The 27,926-nt window shown below is 38.8% G+C and overlaps 1 protein-coding gene across 11 annotated transcripts in view; it reads right to left on the reverse strand.

The window, feature by feature from the left end:
• RBMS1 (RNA binding motif single stranded interacting protein 1) overlaps positions 1-26,502 on the reverse strand; it is a 219,968-nt gene extending 193,466 nt beyond the window's left edge. For 4 of the 11 annotated variants that reach the window (XM_086355792.1, XM_086355716.1, XM_086355749.1 and 1 more), the window contains exon 1: positions 25,873-26,420. In XM_086355792.1, coding sequence (XP_086211918.1) covers positions 25,873-25,947 — 75 coding nt within the window. In that variant the 5' untranslated portion in view covers positions 25,948-26,420. Of the gene's footprint in view, positions 1-25,872 lie in introns of all 11 variants that reach the window. The other 7 variants (XM_086355699.1, XM_086355744.1, XM_086355676.1 and 4 more) reach the window with 5 other exon arrangements.
• Between the last annotated feature and the right edge of the window lie 1,424 nt (positions 26,503-27,926).

The raw sequence follows: 27,926 nt of genomic DNA on the forward strand, positions 1-27,926 counted from the left end.
GTAAGTGTGATGAACACTAGAATGGAAGGGAATGTCACAAGAAACCAACAAGAGAATCAAGACATCATTCTTTTAAATTCCAAGAATGAACTTTCTCGGATTGGTGCCTGGCCTAACTTAACATTTGTATATAAAATTTAAAGAAGCGGAACACACTGAAATGCCATGTCTGCATATATCACTCTAGCCTTTCATCACAACACATACTGTTCTGATGAGGCTGACAAATGGGAAAGTAGGTCAAAGGTGACAGACGGTCTTCAGTATCCACGAGTAGGACTAACACCACCACTAAACTGCAGCTACAACTGCAGCAGTGTTTGGGAGTCACTTTGGATCACTTGAAAGGCAGCAGCTCAACGTGAGCCATAACCCCGGAGAGCAATTAACACTCGGCATGGCAAGTTATTTAATGGAAATAAAATCGAAAATCTACTAATATGTTGCAACACTATGCAAAAAACTCAAGTGCATCAAGGTCATTCTGGGAAGCTGTAATTATTGTCCTTCCAAACAAATAAACTGACTTATCAACTAAAATCATTCAAAGAAAAGAGACGTAAAATTAGGATTGCCCATTCTGGAAAAATATTAAGTTGAAAGAAATACTTTCAAAGTTTATAATCACAACCAAACTTAGTTCTCAAATTATTAAAAGTAAAGAACAGAGGAAACATTTGAAATACATATTTTCCTGAAAAAAGGAATCCAGTAGTACTTCATAAGTGTATGTGGATACCATTGCGCTCAATGTCTTTAAACACATAAATGGGTCCAAGAACTGTCTAGTCCTATGATTGATTCATTGGTTATTTAAGGGATTCTTGGGGCATTCAGTTCACCTTGTCCAAATAGGGTCAAAATCATGTTTGGGAAATCCTTAGTCTAACTCAGTATAACCTTTCATTTATTCTGATTATAAGTGGAGGCCTGCCGGGTATTTTGGGAAGTCGGGAGAAGGATTTATACTACAAGAAAAAATAAAGGACAAAAAGTTGTCTATACTGAGAGCTCTAAACTACAGATTTCAGGCCAAGATTAGGGAGAGGCAAACATTTAATTTTTTGTTGAAAAAACCGTATCTCAGATAACCTTTTAATGTTGAGGTGCTCTAATACTCAGTCATTAAAATATCCTGCAAACTTTTCATATATCAAGTTGACACTCCTTTTTTTGGCCACATAACAGATCAACTTTCTATCAAGCAATTCAAATCTCTCTGTAAACATGCTTAACAAATTCCCAAATTTTAGACAACAGACTGGAAAACAGAGACAAAAACAGCTGGAGTGGCTCCAGTGACCTAAAACTGAGATCAAATCTTCCTGTCAGGATCGAGTTGTGTGATTATAGCTCTGCTTTATTTTGGTCTCAACATAAACTAATTTTTGGAATTATAATGCCAAACATTCTAGGGAAAACTACAGGGTAAAAATACTACTGGAAAATCCAATGCACATATTAAAATATGTATTACTAAAGGAAAGAACTATAAATCCATGTCTTATATATTCCACTTCCCCAAAACAAGAAATGGCTTTGATTGTATACCTTTTGCTCTTATGCTTCCTATAGCACTGAAGGAGCAACCCTTCTGGTCCAGCTGTAACTATTAAATTGACCTAATCTAACTTCAAGGAAACAAGATGTGGATTAAACACTTAGACTACGTGTGGTTTCATTTTAATCTATGAAACTCTGTGGCATCTTTACATTTGTTATTTTTGATAAATGTCTGAGAAAGGGAACCAGGAAGTACGTTTTGTATTAATTTCTAGTGTAAAGATATCTTCAAACAAAATTCACTCTGTAATAAATTTAAACACAATATCCCTTGTTTATAGAAGCTTACATCAAAGTCCAAAGACCTGAGTACATGGGCTCAGTTACAAACCAAAGTATGACATTCTTTGACAGTTAAAGGAATAATTCTCATTCGATGATCCCTTTATTATTGCTATCTTTAGTTACCATGGGGGCTTATGTGAATAAAATAAAATCCTGCGTGCACTAGGATAGAATTACAAATGAATGTTCTCTATTCCTGTTTATGTTAAGAGTTCCAAGAATGACTATCATGTGAGTATAATGGCGGTCTTTTAGCAGTGCTGACATAAAAGGGCCGTTCCACTGTGTTGTTTAATTGTATATATTCCAATGCTAGGCAACTCTCCAAACCTTATTGTAAACATTGTATAAGGTCTGTAAGTTCACCAAAATAATGGAGTTCAGGCTTTTTCAGTTAATTCCAAGTGACAGTTGACTTCTCTTTAGGATTTGATATATTGTTTGCCATGATTAGTGTAGATTGCTTTGTCACATAAAACAAGCTGACATTTGGAAACTCAGCCTAACGTTATGCTCTAAGGGTGTCATTTTTCTCCCCATGAAACTGACTTGCGGCAGTGTTTTGTTCTCCAGGTCTAGAGAAAAAGGTAATCTATTATAGTTTGTTGGGTTAAGGTTGGAGATACAGAAATATATAATCAACAGCTATACTAAACAGGTATTACTGTTTATTGTATTACAGCAACAGAGAGATTTTTATTAGTTTGATAGAAATTATACTTTGAAAGAATTTCTAGTGAAAATTCCCGTTTTTGTACACTCACAATAGACACGAGTTTCTGTGCAATGATTAAGAAGGAAGGAAAGGCAAAGAATCATAGAAGAAAAGGTAGTACATTCTTACCCTTGAGTTTTATAAGAACGAGGCTCATTTACTGTTCAAAGGACATTGTTTATACATTCCAGACTTCCATCTTATAATTGCGCCAGGATTTGTAAAAAAGGAAATCTCAGCAGGGCAGCAAAATTTATTCAAAGCAATAGCTGCACATAATTGGTATAAAATACCAGAAACAGTCTGCTCTGAAAACTCTTTTCTCAGCAGTACAGATTCCTACCCCTTCAACTCTCTTTCTATATTCAAATAAAGTTTGACTTCTCTTCCATTACGTAAATCTTTCCTTCCCCTATCCAGACGACATATTTGTTAAAAGGTACTATGAAGCATTTTCAATGCAAATGATGTGAGAAACTTTTTTGATGCCTATTTAGTTTTATTAGTTAGTGTTTACCTGGTTACTATGGCAATAGATAAGCAAGCAGAACCAATGTTGTAGAAGAAAGCTGATTTTATCTTTTATAATTTCCCAAAATATTATGAGTTAATTACGCATTTTATCACACATAAAAGTGAGTTAAAATTTCACTGTTGTGTTAGTATCGTCTCAAGAACTCAATTAAATGAATAAAAGAAAGGAGGCTTAAGTATGGACATTATTATACAAATTTGAAAAACACATTAAAGGAAGGTGAGTCACCACGTATGATATATTCCATACATGAAACCACACCTTTCTTCAGCACATACCATATCATTAGTGTATACTGTTTACTGGGTTTCTGACAAAATTACTTCAGAAACGAAACGGAAAGAGGCAAAATAACTGCATCTTTCTATTTAAAGAGTCATTTCATTCTAAAAGTTACTTCAACATTCTTGAGTTTGTAGAGCAAGATCATTTAAAAATTTTTTCATAATCACCTTAGACCTTATCTTGTTCATTTCAAAAAGCACAGTCTCATATATAATTATTATGGCCTATTAAAGGCCAATGAAATAAAAGCATAACAAGGAAAAGGTCAGACTGAGTAGAAGAATAATAATCAGAAAACAAACATCCGTGAACTTAATGCTCTGGAAAGTATTTTCAGTTGCATTACAGGTAATATGTCATATCCGTGATGTAATCATCTGTTTTTCCTTATGGAATAACTATGAATTTCAAGTGAATGTTTTTTCAGATTCTGGACTTAGTGTAAGGTCTAAAGACAGGCTAAAAAGAAGAAAACTTTATTTAAAATGCCAAGAGAACTCTCAGATTTCACCATAAAGCTGAATATATATGTTATGTATATATTATATATAATATACACAATAGAAACAAGGAAATAACCAAAAAATGAATGAAGACATTAAATATCAAGACCTTAAGGAGAAAATACTATACACCTTTAATATATCATCATTAGTCATATTTTCTTCTAGCTGAGTACATACTAGAATTCTTAACTTCCTTCTTTGAATATCTTTGTAATCAATTGCCTAAGCATGGAAGCAACTATTAATAAGTTAGTACAAAATATCTCCTTTGCTTTTTGCTTCTCTTCTTTTCACAGCTATTTGTAAGGCCTCCTCAGATAGCCATTTTGCTTTTTTGCATTTCTTTCTCTTGGGGATGGTCTTGATCCCTGTCTCCTGTACAACGTCACAAACCTCTGTCCATAGTTCTTCAGACACTCTATCAGATCTAATCCCTTGAATCTATTTCTCATTTCCACTGTATAATTGTAAGGGATTTGATTTAGGTCATACCTGAAAAGAAGAGAAGTGAAAAGCAAAGGAGAAAAGGAAAAATATACCCATTTGAATGCAGAGTTCCAAAGAATAGCAAGGACAGATAAAAAAGCCTTCCTCAGTGCTCAGTGTGAAGAAATAGAGGAAAACAATAGAATGGGAAAGATTAGAGATCTCTTCAAGAAAATTAGAGATACCAAGGGAATATTTCACGCAAATATGGACACAATAAAGGACAGAAATGGTATGGACCTAACAGAAGCAGAAGATATTAAGAAGAGGTGGCAAGAATACACAGAAGAACTATACAAAAAAGATCTTCACGACCCAGACAATCACGATGGTATGATCACTCACCTAGAGCCAGACATCCTGGAATGTGAAGTCAAGTGGGCCTTAGAAAGCATCACTATGAACAAAGCTAGTGGAAGTGATGGAATTCCAGTTGAGCTATCTCAAATCCTAAAACATGATGCTGTGAAAGTGCTGCACTCAATATGCCAGCAAATTTGGAAAACTCGACAGTGGCCACAGGACAGGAAAAGGTCAGCTTTCATTCCAATCCCAAAGAAAGGCAATGCCAAAGAATGCTCAAACTACCGCACAATTGCATCCATCTCACATGCTAGAAAAGTAATGCTCAAAATTCTCCAAGCCAGGCTTCAACAGTACATGAACCATGAACTTCCAGATGTTCAAGCTGGATTTAGAAAAGGCAGAGGAACCAGAGATCAAATTGCCAACATTCATTGGATCATTAAAAAAGCAAGAGAGTTTCAGAAAAACATCTATTTCTGCTTTATTGACTATGCCAAAACCTTTGACTGTGTGGATCATGACAAACTGTGGAAAATTCTGAAAGAGATGGGAATACCAGACCACCTGATCTACCTCTTGAGAAATCTGTATGCAGGTCAGGAAGCAACAGTTAGAATGGACATGGAACAACAGACTGGTTCCAAATTAGGAAAGGAGTACGTCAAGGCTGTATACTGTAACCTGCTTATTTAACTTATATGCAGAGTACATCATGAGAAACGCCAGGCTGGATGAAGCCCAAGTTGGAATCAAGATTGCTGGGAGAAATATCAATAACCTCAGATATGCAGATGACACCACCCTTATGGCAGAAAGTGAAGAAGAGCTAAAGAGCCTCTTGACAAAAATGAAAGAGGACAGTGAAAAAGTTGGCTTAATACTCAACATTCAGAAAACTAAGATCATGGGATCTGGTCCTATTACTTCGTGGCAAATAGATGGGGAAACAGTGGAAACAGTGAGAGACTTTATTTTGGGGGCTCAAAAATCACTGCAGATGGTGACTGTAGCCATGAAATTAAAAGACGCTTACTCCTTGGAAGAAAAGTTATGACCAACCTAGACAGTATATTAAAAAGCAGAGACATTACTTTGCCAACAAAGGTCCGTCTAGTCAAGGCTATGGTTTTTCCAATAGTCATGTATGGATGTGAGAGCTGGACTACAAAGAAAACTGAGATCCGAAGAATTGATGCTTTTGAACTGTGGTGTTGGAGAAGACTCTTGAGAGTCTCTTGGACTGCAAGGAGACCCAACCAGTTCATCCTAAAGGAAATTAGTCCTGAATATTCATTGGTAGGACTGATTTTGAAGCTGAAACTCCAATACTTTGGCCAACTGAGGCAAAGAACTGACTCATTTGAAAAGACCCTAATGCTGGGAAAGATTGAAGGTGGGAGGAAAAGGGAACGACAGAGGATGAGATGGTTGGATGGCATCACCGACTCGATGGACATGAATTTGAGTAAACTCCAGGAGTTGGTGATGGACAGGGAGGCCTGGTGTGCTGCGGTCCATAGGGTTGCAAAGAGCCAGACGCGACTGAGCGACTGAACTGAACAGAATATCTACATCATAAAAATACATGTATTGTTTTTTTAATTGAAGTAGAGTTTTTAATGATGAGAAAGCCAGGCACAATGATCTATTTTTAAATATAACTCGGTCTAAATAAAGATAACCTACCTTTGGAAAACATATACTATATAACATAAGAGCGTTCTTGTATCTTTTGCTTTGCATTTACTAGCCAAAAACTATAGGACCCACTCCATCTTGGGTGCATTTAACTTCTTCTCCCTTTATATTCTGGTCACCAGTATTTGCAGTGTTCCTATATGTGGAGGCTGGCAATCTTAAAAAAAAAACCCTACAGATGCAAGATTCAACTTCTTACTTTAAAACAGATTTCACACAAAAATTAAATCAGGTAACCTATATTTCTTTAACAGTTTACTAGAGCTTCTTGCCCAATATGACAGTCACTAGCCACCTGTGGCTAAAATTTTCAATTCAGTGTCTCAAGTCACATAAGCCAAATTTCAGGTGCTCAGTAGCCTCCATGGGGCCAGTGGCCACTGCTTCAGAGAGTGCCAATATAGAAGATTCCTGTAGTTGTGGGAAGTCCTACTGGACCGAGGGGCACCGAAGGACTGCTTTAAGGACCGAGCGTCCCAAATTTATCTTGAAATGAGATGCTTTTGATTACTTTATAATGTCGTTTCAAAGTATTTAATTATTGTGTAAAGCGAGGTCCAACTCCACCAGTAGTGAATTTTCTTAGAAAGTTATCCGCTATTGATAGCAACAGTCCTGGCAAAACGTTTTGTACATAGTAGAGTGAGTGAGTGAAGTCGCTCAGTCGTGTCCGACTCTTTGCGACCCCATGGACTCTAGCCTATCAGGCTCCTCCGTCCATGGGATTTTCCAGGCAAGCGTGCTGGAATGGATTGCCATTTCCTTCTCCAAGGGATCTTCCCGACCCAGGAATCAAACCCGGGTCTCCTACATCACAGGCAGACGCTTTACCATCTGAGCCACCAGGGAAGCCCTGTACATAGTAGGCACTCTACTAAATATGGCTTATCTTATTCAAGGAAAAACAAAGATTTTTTAAGAAGGCAATAAGTAGCGCTGCTAACTGAAAGAAAAAAGAAAACTATTCATTAAGAAAAGTAGTAAGCAGCCATGTATTTATTTGACAAATATTTACTGCTCCCCATTCTTCAGGCTGCCTTGCCACCTTCTCCATCCTACTCTGCACCCTAGAGGTGGATCCATAATGCCTTGCATCGGAGGGATTCTCCTGCCTCTGGCGTCTTGTGGATTCCAACTGGAGAGACTCACGGGAGATCTGAAAGTGGGAGGAAAGTGAGACATGTCTGCCTAACGTGGGTGGGCCTTGGTCCTCAACCAAAGGTCACTGCTCCTCTCAGGAAGTCCTCTTTGCAGGATACCCTTCTGGGAACTGCTCCCTCCTCTAGCCCTTCAGACCCTGTGGAGTAAAAATACCCATCTTTTGCTGGCCTCGGAACATGTCATTATCCCTTTTTGGTTTCCCTAAGTCCTGGCAACACATTGGTAAATAACCTTGTTTATTAAACATCCCTTAAATACCAACTTTAAGTATGCCATATGTTTCCTGTCAAAACCCTGACAACTATAATCACAAATCTGTCCAGACACAGTCCTAGCCCTTAGAGACCTCCAGCTAATCCTAGGTAGGACATACAGTTCTTAGAAAGGTAGCCCTTTTAAAATATTTAATTGCTTTTCAGTAATAATGCCCCATCCATATGTTATTCAAAAGTTACAAGTAAAATTTTCATTTTAATGGGCCTCTCATTTCTACATATATTTGTTATATTTAACTTGAATATTTTGTTTCTGTACTTCATGAACTGCTTATATGACAGTGACAAACTAGCTTAATAGTAGTGATGGCCTTCTAGGCATGAACAAGGAGTCTAGTGGTAAAGCAACAGACTGGGAAAATTATGTGGGTGATTTAGACTAAAAGCCCCCTTTTATCCTAATCGTGTATTCGAAACAAGAGCATTTCATCCCTAAAGAATTCTGGCTGTGTTTCATACTTCTCTTTATCATATTAGAAAACAAAAGACATGTATTCAATTTAATATGCATTTATTTAACTACTTACTATGTGCAAAACATTGCAGTAGACACAAAAAAGAACAAGATATATCTCCTGATTCTTAATGTATTAACACATTCGTATAAAGGTGAGCACATACAAATTACTGTTAGCAAAATGCTACATTAAACTGTTACTAAATGCAGTTTAAATAATTTCAGACTATGCTTTTTCTTTCCTGATAAACTCTGACTTTTTCCATATTTTCCCCTAACATGTAAACTGTATTATATTATACTGTTAATTTACTATATATTATTCTCACCTTATATAATTTTCTCTAAATTCCACTCAGTGAAAGTTAACATGTAATAAGGAATGAGGAAAGATAAGATTAGTAAACTCTTATGTTCCCGTATTTTAAACATCCCAAACATGAGATTTTATCAGCTGCCCAGCAATGAGCATATAACCAATGCAGGACTGGATATATCTGCCTTAATATGCCTGTACATTCTTTAAAATGTGAGTAATCTTTGCTCTAAAGCTACATTTTGGAAAAGTTAGATGAAAGGTACTAAAATCAGAAACATTTAGTTTAGGAAGTAAACTTGGATCAGAAAAGAAATTCCATCTTTCTAAGGATAATAATTATTCCTGTGCTTATAGGAACCCTGACTCTCCTCTAAGTTACTCTGATGGAATACATATGTTTTTAACTTAAATAATGCACAAGATTTCTAAAATGTCAAGCAGGCCTATCTCTCTTGCAATGATTAAATAAGTAAAGGAAAGTAAAATCCAAAGTTACCACTTTGTTTTGGAAGCGACTCAGCAATTTACACATACCCATTTGTTGTTTAGTCCTTAAGTCATGTTCCACTCTTTGGCAGCCCATAGACTTGTAGCCCGCCAGGCTCCTCTGTCCATGGGACTTCCCAGGCAAGAATACTTGGAGTGGGTTGCCGTTCCTCCCAGGGGATTTTCCTGAATCAGGGATTGAACCTGCATCTCCTACATTGGCAGGCGGGTTCTTTACCACTGAGCCACCAGGGAAGCCCACACACACATTTTTATTATCAGCCAAATACATTGGAACAACAGTTTTGTGTTTTTTTTTTTTTTGGCTACGTATTGTTTAACTTGATTCACTCAACCCACCTGTGAGAACTTTCTAGCCCAAGAAGTCAACTGCCCTGTAAACAGCACCCTGAGATGTTTTTAAAAAGCACATCTCTCCTCAATCTTTAAACACCCCCACCTCCTGGAAACTTCCTTGACTGTGACGCTTATCAACAAATAATGGTCCACACACAACTTGTTTTCCTTGCAGACAATGTAGAGGCCCTAACACGATGATTTTAAATTACCCACAGGCCTTTCGGTCATTTCCTTCTGTGCATGCCATGGCTTCCAGAGTTCACCCGTCATGATTACACACACTTGGAGGAAGAAAACCAAAAGCTTTAAACCAATCAGCACTGACACAGTGAGAACAAAACAAAACAAACACCAAAAGCTACTACAGTTGTACCTTTGCTCAGTCGTGCATTCCTCAGAAGTCAGCTGTAAATCTAATATGACAGAATAAACTCGTCCTTTCCAACTGACCTAAGAAAATACTTCACAAACTGTTTTTCTTAACATCTAATTACTCTTTTTAGTACACACCCTTTCTCCTGATGGCTCAACTTTAAATTACACTTTCTGTCAAAGACTTAGAAATATGTAAATGAACTTAGGAGGCATTTTCACTGACGAACATTTTATAAATTGTGGGAAAATCATTCTCTTTTTTCCTTAATATATCCCAATTTCTCTGGTATTTGACCTCCCTAAAGTGAGGTGTATAGCCAGGCATGATCTTTTCAGCTAATGTATTTAAATGAATATATGATCCAAACAGCATGAGGGCAATGCTGTGTCCAAGGAGCACACGGGCTGGTGGATGCCTCCTACTGCGTGTTTTCTTTCTCCAAGGTTTTCCACATAATTGACTAAAACGGAGCTCCTGAAACCTGACCTCGTATAAATGCAGAAAGCTGTCAACTATGTTCAAACAGCTCATGAAATAAAAAAAAAAATAAAAGAAATACTAAAGCCCAAAGTGGAGTGCTCAGCATTGAGAAGAAAGTGGTCCCATCAGAGTGGTGAATGAGGGGGTTTGGCTTTAACAAATACAGGGGGTGCTTAATCAGAGCCTCCCTGGGTTGTGTTGCTGTTTGGTGACCAAACAGGTTACAGCAGGTACAGCAGGTAGTGATGGCAGGACAGAGAAAGTTTAGTAAGAATCAAGTAGTCTGGAGTGTATCCTGCTAGTGTGGGAAAGCTTCAGGCGTGCTAAAAAAGGGAGAGGGTTTTGGCCCCAGACCCATGACTGTAAAAACAAAGACTCTCAGGAATGTGGTAAAGGAAGAATCCAGAAGGAGAACAAGGCTGTGAAGAGGCCAAAAGCCATGGAGGATAAGCAGGGCCCAGTTATGGGAGCGGTACCCAGAGCATCTTTATGGTTAGAAACAGGACGACAAAGCAGAATCAGATTTGGACACCGTTCTGGCAAACCAGCAGAAGCGGCCGTGCCCGGGGAAGGCAGTGCATAAGCCTGGCCAGCCCCACCTGCTGGGGTGACCTCTGACAGGGTGACCGCTACTAGTTTCCAACCCAAAACCAGCTGGTGACTCCGGCCCCAGTACAGCCCAGTCCAACCTCTGATAGGTTTCCTGGAATAATTAATTACTAAGGCTGTGTGTGGCCTGCCTTCTTCTTTCCTTCCCTCCTTTAGGTCACAGCACGAACCAGTCATGTGAGGTCTGGCCCTCCTGCCACTCCACCCCCCCATCCCTCTACCCCATTTCTCCCAGCTCTGGAACTCTACTCCTGTCTCTTCACTTTGGGTAGATTTCCTCATTGGTAAAGTGAGTGGCTTGGACCAGATTATCTTAAAGTTCCTTCCAGTTCTAAGACTGTGTGATTCTTGGATGTTATAAATTCCCAGAATCATAAAATTTAGAGTTGAAAGGGACTTCAGAAGTCGTCTATTCAACCTCCTACTCAACCCAAGCTAACCTAGCCAGAACTAATAAGCTCTGAAAGTTCTATGTAGTTGTTTTTGGCTGGCTGAAGATGGCAGTAATCAAAGCTTAAAAACCTTAAATATAAAGCATGAAAAAAATACATATGAGATTTTCAGAACATCTAAGAAAGAGTTCGAAGGAGCAGAGGCCCATAGAGCAGCATATCCTATTGCTCAGAAGTTAGTATCTAAGCAGAGCTATTTCCAGCCTTTGTTTTCACAATATCCAGGTAATATTAAAAAAATAAAATCACAGGGGATGTCAAAAAATTCTCCAAACACAACTAATTTTCAAATGATACTCATGCTTATATAAGACAAGGTGACTGGATGACATGTCATCAAATAAACGAAGCCTAGAAAGGAAACTAAAGACTATAAAGGAAAAAAAAAAAAGACTATAAAGGAGAAACAGTAGTACTTTGGGATGCATTCAAGAGAAATCAAAAAGAACATCCCATATGTTTTTAAGGGAAAAGTTTCATTTATAAACTACTTTTCAAAATTAATTTTTATCTGATAGTGAATATTCTCTTTCCCCCTTGAAAAGAATTATTTTCTTAGGATCTATGCCAACTTTCCTACTACAGATTTTGAAGGAATCATTGACTATATTTAAGAAATAAGCATCTAAAACAGTAAGTTTCCATTGTTCTATTATCAATTACTTAAAAGTGGTAAGTTCATAAATAAATGAGAAGAGATATCCTTAAAGTTTGGAAACTATCAGTTCTTCCAATACAGATGTGTAGTCTTAAAGTCAGTCCAATAAATATTCTATCAGATTTCTTTTTTTAAGAAAAATAACTTCTAAAATTTATTTTAAAAGGTAGAAGATCTAGAATACTTAAATCCACCTTGAGGAACATACCAATAATATATTGCTTTGGCAATTAAGACCATGTAGTACTGACAGAGGAATACATATGAAGCCGAACAAAGAGTCCAGAAAAAGAAACACATAAATGTGGCCCTCTGATTTACAACCAAAATGGCACTAAAATTCAAAGGAGAAAATGAAAATGTCTTTTCAATAAATCTGCTGGATCAATAAGATATTCATATGCGGGGGGCTTCCCTGGTGGCCCAGACTGTAAAGAATCTGCCTGCATGCAGGAGACCTGAGTTTGATCCCTGGGTTGGGAAGATCCCCTGCTGAAAGAAATAACTACCCACTCCAGTATTCTTGTCTGGAGAATTCCATGGACAGAGAAGCCTGGCGGGCTACAGTCATGGGATCACAAAGAGTCGGACACGACCGAGCAACTAACACACACATACCGGGGGAAAATGAATCTCGACCTCATCCACATACACAAACATTAATTAGAAATAGATTGCAGACCTAATGTGAAAGATAAAATACAGCTCCTGGAAGAAAATATAGGAATATATCTTCATGACCTTAAAGTAAGCAAAGATTTCTTAAACAAAAAAGCAATGATCATAAATCATAAATGGAACTTAAAATTAAAAACTTCTATTTATTAAAAGATAGTAATCAGATAATGAAAGAGAAAACTGAAAATCGGGAGCAGATACTTTAAAAACACACACATATGTGTGTTTTTATATATATACACACAAATCATTCGTCAGATATATATCTGACGAATGATTTGTATCCAGACTTTATTAAAAATCCTAAAACTAATAAAAAGGACAACCCAATATAAAAAAGTGAGGAAAAAGGTTGAGTTTTATGTTATGTGAATTATATTTAATAAAGCTGTTATGTTTAAGAAGTGAGCAAAATACTTGAAAGCCACTTCACAAAAGAGGATATCCAACTGACCGATAAAGACATGAAAAAGTGCTCAACATCATTAATCATCACGGAAATGCAAATTAAAACCATACTGAGATACCACCCACCAGAAGGGCTAAAATTAAAAAGACAGACAATACCAAGTGTTACTGACATGTAGAATAGCTTTCTCACACTTTGCCAACAGGAACAGAAAATGGTAGCATCGACCATTTTAGGTGAACACACATACATTCTATGACCCACCAGTTCCTCTCTTATGAGTAAATGGGTATGTTGACCAAATGGTATGAACAAGAATAATTACAGCAATTTTATTCATAATAGCTCCACAGTGAAATAATCTAAATGCCCATTAATAGTAGAACAGATAAAAATTGTGATATATTCTGTGATACAATACTGCCAAGTCGCTTCAGTCGTGTCCAACTCTGTGCGACCCCATGGACTGCAGCCTACCAGGCTTCTCTGTCCATGGGATTCTCCAGGCAAGAACACTGGAGTGGGTTGCCATTTTCTTCTCCAGATACAATACTACACAGCATTAAAAAAAAGAACCGACGGTTATACTTAACAACATGGATGAATGAAATCAAAGCAATGATGAGCTAAAGAGACCAGACACAAAAGGATACATCCCTTTGTAGCCTATAGGATTTCATTTGTATGACATACAAGAATGCGCTTAGTCGCTCAGTCGTGTCCGACTCTTTGCGGCCCCACAAACTGTAGCCCACCAGGCTGCTCTGTCCATGGGCTTTCTCCAGGCAGGAATACTGGAGTGGGTTGCCATGTCTCCCTCCAGGGGATCATCCCAAACCAGGGATCAAACCCAGGTCTCCCACATTGCAGGTGGATTCTTTACCATCTGAGCCACCAGGAATTCATTTTTATGACATACAAGAATAGGCAAAACCGATCTACAAGGATAGAAATAAGGCTAGCAGAAACCTCTGGGGAGGACACACTGAGAAGGGCATGAAGGTGCCTTGTGGGTGCTGGAAGTGTCAGACAATGACCTGGGTAGCTGTTACATGAGCATATTATATTCAAAATGTGTGTGCTATATTGTTTACGTGTGTGTGTGTGTGTTCTACCTCAAATAAAAATTTTAAATAAACAGGAAAGTAAATAAAATGATCTCATTGTGCTCCATGATGGCAGGAATCATGCCTTATTTACATATTTGCACCTTCCAGGGCCTAATACAATGCCTGCTCAGTGTTTGTTGAATTTAATTAAATTGCCCACCAGGCAGCTCCAACTCTATGATCTTCGCTAGATGATTTTTGTCCATGTCTGAGTGGTCAAGAGAAGAACTAGAGTTGTGTGCTTGCTTCCTGCAGACTCTTTTTAAATTCCCAATGCGTTCATGTTTAAAATATCTGGCGCTTTTTTTTTTCTTTTCCAAAAAGGGAAATAGGAGTATTTGCATATTGAAAAACAACCCCATTTGCAGGGTTTAACTAGATTCATATCAAAAAGGCAAAGGAAGAGGAAACAAAGAAAGGTACTCCTGTGGCGCCCTAGAAAGCAGATGTTCATTAGGGCCCAGACACACGGATGATGATCACCATGTGCTTATCTGAACGAGCTATCTTCAGAACACACAGTCAAATCAAATTTTGAAGGCTCAAAGGATATTCACTGAAGAATATCCCGAATTGCTGGGACATGAATTTGAATTTGGTGACAGAAACAGAGGGGTAGAAAAGAGCACCAGATATCACTCTCTGTCATTTGAAATCCTATTTGTATGCTAAGATATAATCTATTCTTTTAAAAAATAAGCAGTTGAAGTCAACATTTAAGATTTCTGCTATTAAAATTAAAATCTGAGAAACTATTACCAAGTAAGAAACACAGATTTATGCCAATCAAAAAAAAAAAACTTTTGTGATTATTTTTAGATAAATAATAATTTAGTGAAATATTCAAGAAATTGAAAAAATGGTCATATATGATTTTTAAATTTATGCGTGAAAAAAAAAAGTATGCAGCTTACCATTTCACTATGTTATATTTAAGTTCCAATCTTCTTTGGAGTACACATTTGGCATCAAAACACTTTTTATTCTGCTAATTATGTTCTCTTTTGCTCAAAGTCTTACATCATGTCTGTGCTTCTATAACACTTGTTGTTATTTAGCCAGTAAGTCGAGTTTGACTCTTTGCGACCCCATGAACTGTAGCTCACCAGGCTCCTCTGCTCATGAGCTTTCCCAGGCAAGAATACTTGAGTGAGTTGCCATTCCCTTCTCCAGGGGATTTTCCCAACCCAGGGATTGAACCCTGCTTGGCAGAATTCTTTACCATCAAGTCACCACCAAATACAATTTTATTTAAATTTTCCCTATAAAATTGGATAAGGAATCAGAAATAAAAATCTGATTCAAAGAGGGAACTGAAGTTAGCAAATTCTTAATCATAATCTATAAAGCAAAGATTTCTTTTGTTTACCCAAATTAAGTCAGACCCACTTGGTCCCTTATTTGGGCAGATGCAGTGGGAGTAGCTTGGAAGCAGCCATCACCCTGGCAGATCCACCAGGAGCACACAAACCCCTGGCTGCTCAGAATTCAGTGCACAGTGGGACTACTGTCACTGTGCAGGAAGAAAAGGTAAAAGTAGAAATGGAGGAAAAAGGAAGGAGGGAGGGTGGGATAAGGAGATGAGAGAGAAGAAGCGCACTTGGGAGATCGCCCAAACCCATGGACTTCATCCCTCCTTTGCAGGCTCTTGGACCATGTCGAGCTCTTCACCTCAGAGTCAAGCCACAATCCACAAACAAATACCAAAGGATCCATGGTCTGAGTTGTCTTCTTAAGCACAGACTGGTTCCATTTTTGTCCTCTTTTCAGGGTAGGATTCTTAACCAGTGCTCCATAGGTTGAGTCTCAGTAAAAATCTGAGGTTAATGGGACTGTGCCATCATCAGATGCTCAAGGTTTGGTCCATCTTAGTCAAAGCTATGGTTTTTCCAGTATTCATGTATGAATGTGAGAGTCGGACTATAAAGAAAGCTGAGTGCCAAAGAATTGATGCTTTTGAACTGTGGTATTGGAGAAGACTCTTGAGAGTCGCTTGGACTGCAAGAAGATGCAACCAGTCCATTCTAAGGGAGATCAGTCCTGAATATTCATTGGAAGGACTGATGCTGAAGCTGAAACTCCAATACTTTGGCCACCTGATGTGAAAAACTTACTCATTTGAAAAGACCCTGATGCTGGGAAAGACTGAAGGTAGGAGGAGAAGAGGATGACAGAGGATGAGATGGTTGGATGGCATCACTGACTCAATGGACATGAGTTTGAGTAAGCTCTGGGATTTGGTGATGGACAGGGAGGCCTGGTGTGCTACAGTCTATGGGGTTGCAAAGAGTCCGACACGACTGAGCGACTGAACTGAACTGAAGAGTTATGAAGCACTGTCGGACCAGGACTTGCTGGAAATAGAAGTGATGGCACTGGACGATGATTTCTTTGTCTTTTGGTTTCTTTCTTGTTACCAGCCTCAAGAGCTGTTTGCCTGATTCAGTGCTACAGAAGAGGAGAGAAGTTGGCAAGGCTATAGTAATCTAGCCTGTGATGAGCTAGGGATGCAAAACCCTACTTCTTAGAATCTAGCCTTGAACTACTTTATAAAATTGAGGGTGGGCTAGGAGGAAGGAGAACAAGAGATTATCTGTGAGGTCAGCACAGGAAAAGAAAACAAGTATGTGGGGAGCTAGTCTCAGGAGTGAGGAGTGAGCAGGGCCCCCAAGGCTTAACCCAGCGAGAAGCTCTAGCGCCCACAAGTCCCACTTCCACAAATCCCTGCCCCTTGTGACTTTACAAGCCATACCTCCCTCCTCTTCTTAAAACCAGTCCCCAGTCCAGTAAGCTCAAAAGCCCTGCTGAGGGACTACGGGGAGCTCCAGTCTTCCCACTGCCCCTCAGGTGAATTAAGAAAAACTTCTCACTACCCGCAAAAGGGGGCAAAGGGGGGGGTACTCGGAGTTCCAACCCTGAATACTTACCCTCCTCCTCCAGGAAACATTGTTCCTTATGATGATTTGGTTCTATGCATGAGTGCATGCATGCTAAAGTTGCTTCAGTTGGCGTCAGACTCTGTGCAACCCTATGGGTTGCATTCTGCCAGGCTATCTGTCCATGGGATTCTCCAGGAAAGAACACTGGAGTGAGTTGCCATGTCCTTCCCAGGGAAGCTTGGCAGGTGGGTTCTTGACCACTAGCACCACCTGGGAAGCACATGTGGTAGGACCAATAATAACAACTATATGTGAACTATAAAGTGGGCTACTTTCACAGGCCCATATGGGTTGGCTGGGAACCCTTTAATGAAAGATAACAATTTATATATGAAATATACTAGATGAATTTCAAGTACTAAGTGATATGTGAACTTTTTGGAACAAAACTTATTGGAAACACAATTCATTTTTAAGATAAGCTATACCCAATCACAGAAAAATCACATAGCATTCTAAAAAATACCATTTGCCTAGCAATAGAATTTCTGTTAGAGAAGTTTCTCTTCTAGCCAGTTCTTTTTGTGTGTTGCTGTTGTTGTTAATAAAAGTATGCAAATAATCATGTAGAATAAAGCCCAAGAACTGATTGAGACAAGGAACTTTTTTTCTTAAGGCTTCCATTTTTTAAACAATGAAATTAATCAAAGTTGTGCTCTGTAGGTGGCAGAAGGGACTTTGGGAGTATTTCAGTTAAAGACCTGAAAATAAATACTGGCAAATTTTCCTTTCTATAAATGTCTGCATTTGTCAAAAGCCTGTTTGGTACTGAATGTAAATTACTGCTGAGAAGACAAAGGTAAAGTTGGTGGTATTACAAATTTCTGATATGATGTACTTCTCCTTGTAACCAAATATTTTATGAGACTTTATTTCAAACTGTGAAAATATTTCACTGTTATTCCACATACGAAGAAGGCTTTAGAGGTTTTTCAGCACAAATATTCTCTTAATTACAACTCTCAAAATTACCATGTTTAAAAAGTGTTAAATGGGGGGAATAGTATATTGTCATTTAAGGAGCTTAAGTACAATAGAAATGTAGGTTTATGATCTAAAATTCTTTTTTGGCAATTTTGATTTCCCTCCCAAAAAACTCAAGTTCAGAAAAAGCATAGAATTCTATGATGTATCCATCGAACTATGTCCATTCCAATTAGTAATTTTCAACTTATAAAAAACAAAATCAGTATCATATAAAGTGGATCTACCCACTTGGGAGAGCTGGGAAGATGATGTATTTTTTCTTCAAGATTGGTAAAAATTATTCATGATATTTATGAAATAATCTTGTTTTGTTGCACAAAAACTCTTCCTGAAATCATCTTTTTTTTTTTCCTCGACCCAGTAGCCCAATAGCACGTGTTGTTCAAAGGGTAGTCGGAAGGGTGGGCTCAGTGTCCCACACTGAGGCCAGAGGATAATATGACTCCTGAAGGACTCAGACCCACTGCAAAGCTCATTTAAAAAATTAAAGCTAGAAAATGATGAAATAAAGAGAATAAAAAAACTATAATCTTAAAAGATCAGGAATAATTTAAAAATCTGTTATTTTCTGAAGAAATGTCAACTCACACTAAACACATTATCACCATGTAGATTGCAGGCACACAATGACGCCTAACAACTCCAAACAACACTAACAAATTAGAAGAAATAAACATCACTTCAAATGATAAAAGTAAAAGAATAAAAGTAAAATTTCCATATCACAATTATGTCATCATTTAAGGATTACATTTCCAGCCTGTCTCAACCCTAATAGGTGGGCTTAATAGTATATTCATAAGCATAAAACTGGAAACATAATAATGTAAAATAAGGTAATTGAATATGAAACTTTGAGGAGAAGGAGTTAAGATAAAGTATGAAAAAGTGATATTCTTTAAAACTCTAAGTAGTCATAAGAGGATTACAGAGCAGAAAATAGAAAAAAAAATGGTGATTATCAATTTAAGAAATTTTCATTCATTAATCTACAGCCCATTTCGCTATAAAATTCCCAGGTTTGTTGTAGCTTTTTTAACCACTTTACCTTTTCTCACAATACACATGACAGTTTTTAATCCCACATGTGGATCAGAGAGCCTTCCTGTCACTCAGACCCTTGGTTGGTATGCTGTCTTCCCAGGTGAACTATTTTGAAAATATTCTTTGCTTATGTCTTAAATGTGTCTATTCTGTCTTTGCTGGCAGCTGGACAGCAGGGACCAGATATGACACTCCCTTACCTTTCCCAGTACCCAAAGCAGACAATGGTGCTCTAGGGTGACTAAGGAAATACAATCACTTCGTTAGTATTATAACCCTTCAAGAGCCTAAGCAATTTCCCACAAACACCAGCTTCAAATTTAGCCTAATTCCAGAATAGAGCCATTGCAGGCAATCATCCACAAGACGCTGATTTTGTGTGTTTACAGTGAAAATGTTAGTCGATCAGTCATGTCCGACTCTTTGCAACCCCATGGACTATAGTCCACCAGGTTCCTCTACCCATGGCATTCTCCAGGCAAGCATACAGAAGTGGGTAGTCATTCCCTTCTCCAGAGGATCTTCCCAATCCAGGGATTGAACCCGAGTCTCCCACATTGTAGGCAGATTCTTTACCATCTGAGCCACCTGGAAAGCCACAGTACCAGATTTACAGGCAAGTTAATTGTTCATATTAGCATCTAATCTCTCTTTTAGAATCTAGCTTTTCACATACATCATCCAGAAGACTGTTCTCCCTCCTCTAAAATGGCAAATGCATGCATTTAAGAATTAGCTAGAAGACAATATACGGAGAAAAAGAATGTTCAGTTTTAGACTGAACAGTTTCTCCTCTTGGAGGTCTAGATGTTGATTTTTGTCCCCCTTTTCTTTCTCACCATCTTTGATACACTTTTTTTCCAATGCTTGTTTGAAAATGTTAAATATTCATATAATTATGTTAAGGAGACTAGGTGCATTAAGCAAAAATAAGGAATTCAATTATGTAAGATACATGTTTAGCTTGCTAGCTTGGCTGTCAGCATTCTCTCTCTTTACACCTTCCCCCACATATCTACCTGATTAAGAAATGACTTAGTTTCTGTTCTCAAATCTGTGTGTGTGTGCTCAAATCTGCATGTGTGTTTGACACATACACTCTATAAGAAGGCATTTTGCTGTGTATCATCGGACCAAACTCTGGGTGGTAAATGTATCATCCAACTGCTGCTTCTCCCAAGGCACAAGGTTTTACCACTTACTTGTTAAAACGATACAGCAGAGAAATCAGGACATTTACATTCATTCCACATAAAATCCCCAAGCCCAATGCTCAATTTTGAATATGCAGCATAATTGTGTACCAAATATTATGGCACTGCATTTAAATCACTGACATATCATTACTACATTTTCTTTAAGTAATGTTACATTGAATAAAACACCTCCACTTAAGAACAATTGAGTATGTTCCTGTTTATTCCTATAATATCCCAATGAATGTGATAAAAAACTAGGTAGCTAAATGTCATATTTAGGGTAATATACTTAGTAACACAGATAATTATAATTCTGAACAACTTGAGGCTAGTTTATATTTTAGTTATTATTCATTAAATGAATAAATGTTTTTACCACATCTGAAATATACTGGAAAAAAAAAAGGATTTTCTTGAAAATTAAGCAGAAAAAGTTTGAATTGTGTTGGTAGGGGCCAGTTGTAAGAGGCAAATACATGCTGAGTAACCAATTCATCACATGTAACATTTCCCTCTTTGATATAACACAATGAGGTCTTTTTTTCTGGTGCCATAGTCTTTAATAAAGACTATAAAAAAAAAAAAAAAGGTACTTTGATTTCATAAATTAAGCATGGACCAATTGATATGTAATTCATCTTAGTGATCTTCATAAAATGAAAGTTTTCATTACAGGAACAAGATAAATTAAAATTCAAATCAAACTATATTGAGATTTCATTAGAAAATTAGGCTGGGTTATTATATTTGTAAATTTTGGTCTATAATTTTTTTCTGATCTAAGAAAATTTTGCATGTACTTATTCAGAATATAATAGTAACAAGCATTTACTTAGCACCTAGTGTTCTGCAAATCAAATAAGAAATACAGACAGCTGATAGCCTTTGAAAAGAGATTCAACGTAGGATAAGGAGACCATGCTAGGGGAAAATAAACTTTAGGGGACTGAGAATCCAGTAAAAAGCAAACTAGACAAGAAATCCCTCATTTTTAAAAAAATGAATGATATTTAGGTGTCCATATCATTTTAACTTCCATTCTAGATCTTCCTCACGTAGTTTTTATTGGTTAAGAAGATATAGGGGAAAAAAGGAATTTTCATTTCTAGCAAATCCTTCTTTAGTAAAAAGAAAGGGGAAAAGGTCCTGCTGTCTAGTGTAAAGACCTAGAACTTAAAATTTCAGTCTTCATTAAGTAAGCTGGGGTAATTAACAGTTCCAAGAAACTATTAAGCAAAACACAAAGACTAAGCAACATATCAAAAAGCTTAAAACTTTTTGTCATGAAAGTGTATTACATGGGAATTGCCATATTTTAATTTAAATCTGAAGCCAAGATTACCATATATGTAAAGTATATCTGGTTATACTGATACTAAATAATTGATTGCTTTCCTCCTTTTCTTCACTTATCTTTTCCCTGTTCCATTCTAATAGTGTAAGATTTGGCTTCCAACATATAAAAAATAATAGATATTATGGCAATTTAAAAGAAATGGCTATCCAAGGGGAAGGATCCTATAATATTACATTATAATGCATCTTCATTTTAGCATTTCCATGACCCTGAGTCTTCCAACACTACTTCCAGATAGCCACAATATCTCAGCCACTTATGAAAAGAAAGTATATTCTTCATATAAAATATTGTATTAATGTGTTGATGCATTTAAACAAACTTTATTCATTCCCCAAACACAGTTACTTCTCAGGACACAAAGCACCTCAAGTCTTAATATCATGCCACTGTACCTCCAATCCACCTTAATATACTCAGTAGTTCCATGTATCAAATCATGACCCCTAATTCCTAAAGAAACAGACTGATACAATATTCATGTGGTTACAACTAAGGAAAAATTAAAGAATTCAACAAAGCATTAATGTGCCCAAAAATTCAATTCAGAAAAAGCTTTTTTCCTAGTAGTTTCATTAATAGAATACCAAATTATGTTGCTCAATATTTTTCAGATTTTTAGGCTAGGTTCAGGTATCTTCTCTGGCATACACCTACACAAAAATAGTTTTAAAACAAACATTTGTTTTAGAAAAAAACATTTTTCTAGCGTAGATCATCTCTTACACAAAACAATCTATGAATAAAGATCACAAATGAGTCAAATTGCTTGTAGATGGTACAAAATATCAACTAACCATTAAAGAACGTTTTGTACTTCCCTTTCTTCAAAAGAACTAGAATAAGTATTTCAATTCCCATAAATATTTGTATACATATATTGGTAGTAATATACATCATGGTATTTTTTGAAACAAACAGAATTCAAGGGTTTCCTTTACGATAAGTGAAAATGTCTACATACAAAATTTTAATTAAAATATATCAAATTGTCAGAATGTTTCCTGTGTATCTGAAAAGTAGATACCAAATTTAACTTTCAATAATACACAATATCTCTTAATAATTTAGAAAATCCTTCAAAACAATACGTGCTTATACTTATGAAGCTACATCAACCTATAACTTAGAATGGATGTGTCAAGTGATAAAGAGACTCCTGCTGTGATAAGACCATCCTTACAGAGAAATACAAAAAACTCAACAAGCGTGTAAAATCAGGTTACTTGCAATCTCTGTTACTCTGCACTAAGGTATTATAAAAATTTTGGAGTCCTTCATTTCCACCCCATGTCCAACCCTTCCATAATATCCTCTATTTTACTTTATGTTTATTGCATCTGTATTACTATTCTTTTTCTGTCAAAGCATAACGCACCCAAATATGGTCACATGCTGTAACACAGCTCCATAATTTTTTGGTTACTAATTGTTAATAGAATGCAGAAGTAACTAATACGTTTCTATAGAGAAACATTACTAAATAAATTTTTCAAAACAGACTGATTGGATGATTAACATAAGAAAAATTATTTGACATATGATAACTTTTTAAAGTATGGTAACAAAACTGATTTTCAAGTGCCATTTTCATTGGTGTCTATTCCTTTTGAGGAAAAGAAATCCCATCCATTTATTCTTTCTCGATTCAAAACAATCACATCCATCTCTTGATCACAAGGCTAAGTCAAATATCACTTGGTAAACAACCACACCATTCTTCAGTTTTTGATATAGCTTCCAAACAGAAGTTTCAAAACAACTCTGTCTAGCAAACACGTCACTGTACTTTAAACGGTGATGCTACCTATCCCATATTTCAAGAGGGTTAGAACACAAACACACACAGAGGCAAGGATCATCACTGTAGACCACGGATACTACGTCAGTTTATTAACTCTTCAGGTAGAATAGGTAACACTTGTTTTTAAACTAACTACAGATCAAATCAGGTCTCTATTTTTTTTAATGATTCACAATACCATGTTACCAAGAAATAGATTAGAAAAGGGAGGGAAAAAAAGGCTATGTGTACTGAATTATGCTTATCTAAAATCTGCATCTAGTCCTTTACATTTTAGGAGATGCCTCTTCTTGAGATAATCAAGATTCTTTACAACAGGGAATTTAGATTTAATTATCAAACTTTAATACCATGTTATATAGGTCAAGTGAGTATGTCTGTCTTTCTCCGGAAACAAAGAGATTCAGAGTAATAGGATTTCAGATTTCAGAGTAGAAACAGCAAGATATGTTTTGAGACTGTCATTTACTGTAACACAAATCAATATTAAATGCTTTATGCAGGAAGCACACTTTCAGAAAATGGGCCCTAAAGCTTTCTGGGATCCGACCCTAATTACTAGAGCAGGCTCTTGCCGTTTGTCTCTCTCTTCAATTATTTACGGGGCAAAAAAGAGCCAAATGGCATTGCATTAGCTATATTAAATACTATGTACTTGGTTTCTAACTTACTAATGGTACATAAAAATTACTAAGGTGAATGTGCCTGTAGAAACACAGTCTTTTTTTCTTCACCTGAGTGTATGGTATTTATTATTCATAAAGTTAAGTGTTGAACAGGCTGTCCTTTAGGTACCCAATGCTGCATAATTTAAACAAATGCATTAAACATATATGATATCTAAAAGGTAGTGCATTGATTACACCTCAAAATTTCTCCGAACTTATATTTACAATGTAGTTCACCAAAATATGGGTACCGCCCTCCAGTCCCTGAAAACAAATATAGAGGCTACCACACAAAAATGAGTAATGGGTATCCTTACTGCTACCATCTTGCTGCTTTCTGGCGATTATTGGGGAGGGGGTGAAAATGAGGTCCTTGAGGGATAAAAAATTTCAGGTCTCTATGCGGAAGAGTGTCATTTTACCTACAGGGACACATGCAGAACGATGATGTAGGTACATAACATGGACCACACACACTGTAAGAAAGAAAGGCTTATCGAAGTTGAATCAGAGATTCTCTGCACCAGGCCTGAATTGCCCTCTGCCAGCAAGCAGGGCATGATAACAACCTTCCAGAGAAAGTTCAGAGGCTGTACCCACACTTGATTCTTTTGTAATCTGGAAGGGCACCAGGAGTCCAGATAGGAGATGCTAACAGCTGACGACATCTTTTGCATCCAACTTTCGCCCTCCCAAACTGGAAAAAAGCTTCCAAAGCAGCGAAACCCTCACTTTTCATGGACCCAATAATTTTTTAAAATGAGTTCAGAAGGCATCAAATTCTTATAGTAAAAATAAGATAGTTCCACTAACAACGTACCCAGGGTCCCTAGAAAGCCAGGCGCAATTTGTATGACTACATGTCATCTGCTGTGTTACTTAAGTATGTACCAAAGCCACTTCTGAGAAAGCACCACTGAAAATCGATCTGTAGGTAAACATATAAGGTAGCATTTTTCAAAACTAAATACGAAGTCACTTCTTTCTCTGCATCGAAATCTGCCCATTGTCCCTCCTTTGCAGAAGCTACAGGGAAGATTAAAAGGGACATCAATGAACGCTGAGTGAACTTTGGCCACTTTCCTACCCAAAACACCAGCGTAAAAGTAGAAATCAGTAACCAGGTGAAGTGCCACAGCGCACAAAGATCAAGGCGAGGGGCGGGCGCGCAGGGCCGGAGGCGGGGAGGGAAAAGTCCCGTCCCCCGCTGGAGCCCCAGTCATCGCGCGCGCGGGAGACTGAGGGGCGTCCCCGGGGGGCGGGAGGTTCGGCGCCACTCCGAGGGAAGCCGAGAGTTACCGCTCGCCGGGCGAGGCCCAGGAGAAGGGGTCGAAGATCTGCGCCGCCAGCGGGACCCGCGGCCGAGCAGCCTACGCTCGGCGAGGGGCGCCGCCCGGCCCGCGACCCTCCCCGCCTCCCGGGCCAGGAAGGGGCCGGCGGCTCTTTCCTGTCTAGTCTTTCCCCCCGAGGCTTTCTGTAACCCGATCCCCGCACTCAGTTCCGCGGGCAGCAGCCGCCCAGCGCGCCGCCCGGCTGCGCCCAGGCCAGCGCTATAGTTAGCAACCTTCCATCAACTCCACCGGGGGCGGCGGGAGCTCGCCGCTCGCCCCTCCCGGACCCGAGCAGCGTGCGCCCTGGGCGCCCCCCATCCCCGGCGCCCCTTTACCTTCGCTTGAAGATACTGGGGGTAGTAGTAGGTGGCGTACTGAGGGTACATCTGCTGTTTCCACACTTTGCCCATGAAGCTGGAAGGGAGCCTGCCGTGCAGGGTCGCGGGCACTTTGGGGTTTCCAAGTCTCGATCTCTCCTGCCTCTCCCTTTCCGGCGGCGGCGGCGGCGGCTGCCGCTGCTCCACCTCCCAGCCCGGACCAGACGTCCTCCTCCTCCTTCTCCTCCTCCTCCTCCTTCTTCTCCTCCCAGACACAGAGAAAGAGACTGCAGAGCGCAGAGGGCACCCCGGACAGGGCGCTCCCAAGGAGTTGCCTCCCGGAGCCCGACTGCTCCGGGGCTGCCAAGGGCTGGCGCGCTGGCCGCGCTCCGCTCTGGCGAGCAGGCTGAGCGGGGCCGGGAGGTGATCAATACAAGTGGAAAGTGCTGCGGCGGCGGCGGCAGCGGCGGCAGCGCTCGGTGCCAGGCGGCATCTGGGGTGGGTGCGCCCGATTGGGAGAGGGGAGAGGGGCTGGCGTGCCGAGGCCGTGGGGGAAGGGCGGCGGGGGCGGGGCTTGGGCGCCGCGGATCCGGGACCCGCTGGAGGTGAGGGCTGAGTTTTAACCACTCCTCACCTCCCGGGCTCCGCGTAGGACGGACCGAAACCTTAGGAGCCCGGATCGCTTTGTGTTGGGGGTGGAGTGTGGGGGTAGACTGGAGGGACCCAGCTTAAGAACTGCGGAGTGGACACCTTGTTTGCTTTCATGAGTTTTATCTCCTTTAGGAGAGGGGAGGGGAGGAAAGGGGAGAAAGAGGAAGAAATCTGATTAATCTCTCACTTACCCCCACCCAGTGATTTTTTTTCCCCACAAGAGAAGAAAAATGATTTAGTGCCCAACCACAAAGCTGCAGTGGGGACACCTGGGTTCGGTTCCCCCATCCCCCCTCCCAGGCCTAATTTTCTAGTTGACCTTGGGAGGGTTAGTGTCCTTCGGTTTGGTTTTCCCAGATGTGAGAGGTGAAACCCTGCCCTCTGCACAGGAGGAGGCAAAACGCGCGGGGGGTTGGGGGAGCGGGGGGTTCGCGCGCGCGAGTACACACACACACACACACACACACACACACACACACACACACCGTCACACCAATATACGGATCCTTCTGAGGGGGAGATGTCGCAAAGAGGCAGAATGTTATCATTAGAGGACACAATATAGACATCAGCTTTTCTCTGCCTGTTTCTAATGCTGCCAGACAGTCTGTCAACTCCCACTCAGGAGCAAGGAAACTCCCTGAGTTTGGAATATTTTAAGGCCATTTTGAAAGTCACGCTGGCATATTGTTGCAGTGTGCTTCGGTGACATATTAAAATCAATCTCTCCTTTTCTGCCTCTCCATCTCCTGATTGTCACAGCTCCAAACAGCCCCAGACAGCCGTGGTTCAGTGCACTACGTAACTGGATACAATTTAATGGAGTTAATTGGTCCCTGAAGCTCCCTGTAGAAGACTTTTTACATTCTAGCTCAACAAGAGATAATACCAAAATGTACAAATAGGATAAGTAAGAAAGCACGTTCAAGTTGAAGTTGTTGCTCATCTAATAAAGGGTAATGAAAAATTAATTTGCTATTAAATAGACCTTGATTACTCTGTTTTGTCATTCTGGATTTCCAAGAGTCTGTTTTCATAATAGCCCAAAGGTAAATCAAGCTGAAATGAAATGCTTGATTTTGTCAAAGTTACATTTTTGTCTGATTACATTTCAAACAGTTTAGTAAGATACTTTAAAAACAATGCAATAGTGAAGTGAAGCCTTTATTATCTTTATAATATCTTTATTATCTTTATATTGTGATTTAGACAAATGTCTACGTTAAACATTTTGAAAAAAACAATATAAGTTCATATGAGAATATTTTGGATATGCCAGGAGGCAAATCACACTCTCATAAAAAAATAATAATAATAACAGTTAACCCATGTGAAACCCTATAGGGAAACTAGTATTTACTGAGCTTCCGCTGTATGGTGGATTCTGTTGAAGTTAATAACAGTCTGAAGAGTGGGGTAGT

This window comes from Bos grunniens, chromosome 2, assembly GCF_055505025.1.
Source record: "Bos grunniens cultivar Pamir isolate PY7600 chromosome 2, Bosgru_T2T1.0, whole genome shotgun sequence".
Taxonomy (NCBI): domain Eukaryota; kingdom Metazoa; phylum Chordata; class Mammalia; order Artiodactyla; family Bovidae; genus Bos; species Bos grunniens.